This window comes from Centroberyx gerrardi, chromosome 10 (genome assembly GCF_048128805.1).
Source record: "Centroberyx gerrardi isolate f3 chromosome 10, fCenGer3.hap1.cur.20231027, whole genome shotgun sequence".
NCBI lineage: Eukaryota > Metazoa > Chordata > Actinopteri > Beryciformes > Berycidae > Centroberyx > Centroberyx gerrardi.
The window spans coordinates 186,536-192,165 of NC_136006.1; the positions used below are offsets into that span (position 1 = coordinate 186,536).

At 44.9% G+C, this 5,630-nt stretch overlaps 1 protein-coding gene across 1 annotated transcript in view; it reads left to right on the top strand.

The window, feature by feature from the left end:
• The window catches only part of nup35 (nucleoporin 35), an 11,019-nt gene extending 5,827 nt beyond the window's left edge, over positions 1 to 5,192 (top strand). Inside the window, exons 3-6 of the mRNA XM_078285983.1 lie at positions 1,753 to 1,841; positions 2,159 to 2,287; positions 2,542 to 2,667; positions 4,829 to 5,192. Coding sequence (XP_078142109.1) covers positions 1,753 to 1,841; positions 2,159 to 2,287; positions 2,542 to 2,667; positions 4,829 to 4,906 — 422 coding nt within the window. The 3' untranslated portion in view covers positions 4,907 to 5,192. The remainder of the gene's footprint in view (positions 1 to 1,752; positions 1,842 to 2,158; positions 2,288 to 2,541; positions 2,668 to 4,828) is intronic.
• Positions 5,193 to 5,630: the final 438 nt, after the last annotated feature.

The following is a 5,630-nucleotide window of genomic DNA, read 5'->3' on the forward strand; positions in this document are numbered from 1 at the left end:
ACTACTACCTCTACTGCTACTGTAGTACTACTACTAATACTGTAGTACTACTACTTCTACTGCTACTGTAGTACTACTACTAATACTGTAGTACTACTACTTATGCTAATACTGTACAGTGTTTCCCACAGAATTCGAATGTACTTGTGGTGGTAGGTGGGTTGGCAGCGAGGTGGGGGGGTGGGGGGTGGTGAGTGCCTTTTTGTTCTTGTATTCTCTTATATTGTCAATATATAGGCTAATATCAATAAAGGATCCCACTACCTGGATGGCTGAAAAATTATCTAATGTACTCCATTTTAAATAGTTCCATTTGTCAAACAAATAACCTGTATATATCTAAAGTACTTTGTGTCAAAGATAACAGAACTTAAAAATATAAACAGTGCTACACTGTTCTGTCTGTTGCTTGCTGTTGTCTACAAGGTGAAGAATAGAAAGGAGACTCCTTAAAGAGAGATCAGCTGTTCTGCCCTCTGCATCTCTCTCTGTCGGTCTCTCCTGTATCTTTACATCCTTACATTACAGCCTGTAACATTATTATCTGCTCAGCTCCTCTGGTCCAGACTGTCCCGCTCCTCCTCAGGACCGGTCCTTTTCCTTCTTTGAAAATATTGTTCGATATTAATCTGGATTGAGGGAGCAAACATTCAGAGTCAGAGTTAAAAAGTTAATATTAACGTTATCGGTCCACTCGGTGATGCTGACTAGCAGCTAGGCTATACAGCTGCTGATCTGTAACTCAGCTGGATTCTGAGTAACGTTAACAGTTAGTTCTTCTTTTCGGGAATTCAGTCGGCCGTCTGCTTGGCATGGAAAAAAAATCTCCCTCACGCGTGTGCAGCGGGAGGCGAACAGACGGGTCCGGTGAGAGAGCGAGCGAGCGAGAGAGAGAGAGAAAGAGAGCGAGAGAGAGAGGTCGCGTGGAGCAATTAGGGGCTGAGCGAATCAATGCGCTACACGCAGTTTTACGATTATATAGTTTCATATAAAGTTTTCTGTGTGTGGGAAACCCTGGAGGGGCAGAGCAGAGCGAGGGGAGATTGTCCACTAGTCGATCGCGGATGGCGTCGTTCTCTCGGACGGATAAAAAAATAAAAAATGCTAAAATGGGTCGCCAAATATACTTTGGCGGCCGTTAATATACCTGGGCGGCCCGCCCAAGTAAAGTCTATGTGTGGGAAACACTGCTGTAGTACTACTACTTCTACTGCTACTGTAGTACTACTACTAATACTGTAGTACTACTACTTCTACTGCTACTGTAGTACTGCTACTGTAGTACTACTACTAATACTGTAGTACTACTACTTCTACTGCTACTGTAGTACTACTACTAATACTGTAGTACTACTACTTCTACTGCTACTGTAGTACTGCTACTGTAGTACTACTACTAATACTGTAGTACTACTACTTCTACTGCTACTGTAGTACTACTACAATACTGCAGTACTGGACCAGAGCTGGGCCACTGTTCGGGTACTAATACTGCACTACTGTAGTACTACTACTACTACTACTGCTGCTGCTGCTAATACTGCAGTACTGGACCAGAGCTGGGCCACTGTTCGGGTACTAATACTGCACTACTGTAGTACTACTACTACTACTACTGCTGCTGCTAATACTGCAGTACTGGACTAGAGGTGGATCACTACAGGATCAATAGAGGATCAATGGAACATTACAGTATTAGCCTGGTCACCATGCTGGATTTACCATTTAGTTTGTGTGTGTGTGTGTGTGTGTGTGTGTGTGTGTGTGTCAGGTTTCCTCCAGCCTCGGCCTCCTACATCCTTCTCCAGTTTGCTCAGTATGGAAACATCCTCAAACACACGGTGAGACACACACCACACACACACCAAACACACACACCACACACACACACACACCACACCACACACACACCAAACACACACACCACACACACACACACACACACACCAAACACACACACCAAACACACACACCACACACACACACACACACCACACACACACACACACACACCACACACACACAGCCATCCGATCTGCTCAAGACGCAAAAAAGCCAGGTGTAAATGCAGCCAACGAACCTGCATATTGATCAGTGTATTGATCAGTGTATTGATCAGTGTATTGATCAGTGTATTGATCAGTGTATTGATCTACAGATGGCGTCTCCAGGGAACTGGATGCACCTGCAGTATCAGTCCAGACTTCAGGCCAGAAAAGCTCTTTCTAAAGACGGGAAAGTGTTTGGAGACTGGATCATGGTGGGAGTCAAACCCTGTATAGACAAGGTACCTGTCTGTCTGACCACCTGTCTGTCTGTCTGTGTCTGTCTGTCTGTCTGTCTGTCTGTCCACCTGTCTGTCTGTGTGTGTCTGTCTGCCTGCCTGTCTGTCTGTGTGTCTGTCCACCTGTCTGTCTCTCTGTGTCTGTCTGTCTGTCTCTCTGTGTCTGTCTGTCTGACCACCTGTCTGTGTGTATGTCTGTCTGTCTGTCTCTCTCTCTACCTGTCTGTCTGACTGTAATAATCTGTCTCTCTCCTCAGAGTGTGATGGAAGGAAGTGATGTCATCTCTCCTCCTCCCTCCTCTTCTTCTCTTCTTCCCTCCACTCCTCGTTCCTCCATCAGACCGCTCAGCGCAGCGTACAGAGCCACCAGCAGCGACTACCAGGTGACCTCTGACCCCTGAACCCCAACAACCCTGACCCCCAGACCCTCTGACCCCCTGACCTGACTAGGGTTGGGCATCGAGAACCGGTTCCAAATTAGAACCGGTTCCAAAATTCCTATTCCAAAGGAATCATTAAGACATTTTAATTTTGATTCTGCTTATCGGTTCCTAAACAAATTTCACTCGTCCTAGTTTCAGTTTCCGTCGTGGCGGCATGCACCTTTGGTTTGTAGTCCGCCAGTAAAACCAACGAAGAAGAAGAGGTTTACTGTTTCTTAGTTATGCTAAGTTTAGTTTAGTTATGCTAAAAGCATCAGCGATCTAAAAGTCCGCTAGCTGCAATCGAGTTTTTACTAAAAGTATTAGCTCTCTGAACTAATTATTTTGGTTGGTTATGAATGAAATTGTGATTGTGAAACTGAAGTGAACTGCCTATGAGATCTCAGAGCCATCAGAGATCTCAGAGATTCCAGAGAAACCCTTTTCCAGCCCACAAGATACAGAACCTGTTGCCTGCAGTAAGAAGACTGAACTAAGGAACGCTCACGTATTCCACACCTACTTCCAGTGCGGTAGGACTGAACTGTACACACACAGACAACATGCATAACGTTACCTTTCTTATACCGATATAGACTCTTACAAACACTTTGAAAAATACCCGGGTCTTTATTGGGTTTTTTTATGTGCGCACAACTTAGAAGTTTCTGAATATGACTTGTGTAAAGGTTTTTAAAAATAAAAGTTTTTTCTGTGAAATAAGCATGTGACCTGTTTTGACCCCGCCCCTCAAAGAATCGTAATCAAGAATCGTTAAGAACCGCAATCGATAAGCAGAATCGGAATCAGAATCGTTAAAATCCAAACAATACCCAACCCTAGACCTGACCCTCTGACCCCCTGACCTCTGACCCTCTGACCCCTAACTGCCTCTAACCCTGACCCTCTGACCCCCTGACCTCTGACCCCTAACACGGCCTCTAACCCTGACCTCTGACCCTCTGACCCCTAACACTGCCTCTAACCCTGACCCCCTGACCCCCTGACCCTCTGGTCTATTGACCTTATTCACATGGCAGCCACTTGGGTGGAAACTCCATCCGTCAGTGAGTCAACATCAGTGACTCAACACGTCAGTGACTCAACACGTCTGACTCAACACATCAGTGACTCAACACATCAGTGACTCAACACGTCAGTGACTCAACACATCAGTGACTCAACACATCTGTGACTCAACACGTCAGTGACTCAACACGTCTGACTCAACACGTCAGTGACTCAACACGTCAGTGACTCAACACGTCAGTGACTCAACACGTCTGACTCAACACATCAGTGACTCAACACGTCAGTGACTCAACACATCAGTGACTCAACACATCAGTGACTCAACACGTCTGACTCAACACATCAGTGACTCAACACGTCTGACTCAACACATCAGTGACTCAACACGTCAGTGACTCAACACGTCTGACTCAACACATCAGTGACTCAACACGTCTGACTCAACACATCAGTGACTCAACACATCAGTGACTCAACACGTCAGTGACTCAACACGTCTGACTCAACACATCAGTGACTCAACACGTCAGTGACTCAACACATCAGTGACTCAACACATCAGTGACTCAACACGTCTGACTCAACACATCAGTGACTCAACACGTCAGTGACTCAACACATCAGTGACTCAACACTTCTGACTCAACACATCAGTGACTCAACACATCAGTGATGTCACATGTCAGTTATCAGGTCAGCCACAGACTGAGCAGGGAAATTAGTCAGCTAGCTTACTAGTCAGTTGGCTACTAGCTAGCTAGCTAGCTGTTAGCTGGTGATAAGGAGCCTGATGTTCCTCTGGGTTCTTCAGATCCTTTTGTCTCTAATGTTGCTCAGTGTGAATCAAAGTGAGAAATGTTTGTGTGATGCAGGACAGCTGGCTGGACTCGCTGTTCAAAATGGCCGCCATGTGAATAAGTTCCTCACAAGTTCCTCAGTTTGGGCAAAGTAACTTTGCCCAAACTAGTGACCAGGCTCGTTCACTAGAAATTTCATTGCATTGTGGGAAAAAATTGTTCCCTTCAACATTGGCAAGAATTGTCTGTCTGTGTGTGTGTGTGTGTGTGTGTGTGTGTGTGTGTGTGTGTAGGTGGTGGCAGACAGACAGACGCCCAGGAAGGACGACAGCTTCGTTTCCAAGGCAATGGAGTACATGTTCGGCTGGTGACATCACACAGTGCATCATGGGATATGTGGCCTTGATCTGTGTAATGGACAGACTGATCCACTGTAGTGTGTGTGTGTGTGTGTGTGTGAGAATGTTTTTTAACAGCAGTGATGAAGGTTGAATGTTTCTACTGAGGAAGAGGATCATCACCTCTACACTCTCTCTCTCTCTCTCTCTCTCTCTCTCTCTCTCTCTCTCTCTCTCTCTCTCTCTCTCTCTCTCTCTCTCTCTCTCTCTCTCTCTCTTAATCTGCTCGTTTTTATTCCTTCTGTTTCAATAAAGTTTGAATCCTGACTGATCAGATTAATATTATCACATTTATTTTTCTCAAAATGTTTTAACAATCAAAATCAAACAAAGCATAAAATAAATTAACACCAGATAAGAGTAGAGTGTAACACACTGTAATAGAAAGATAAAGTTTCTAAAATGAATTTTCAGTGATTTTAACAGATGAAAAGAGTAAAGTTTAGATCACCTTAAAGCTCCGTCTTCTCCAGTTTCCAGAGTTTTATTTTGTGTCTTTCTGTCCATTCAAAGCTGTGTGTGTGGTGTCATGAACCAAAAACACTCTCAATCCATTTCTCCACGTTCATTTTCCAGCATCTCTCTGAGCCTTACCAAGAACAGGCCGTTTCTGTCTCCGTGTCTTTAAGGCTCATTAATATTAACGACCCTCCGTTCCGATCGGCTAACCGTTTCGAGAGCGAAACGTGAGACGCCG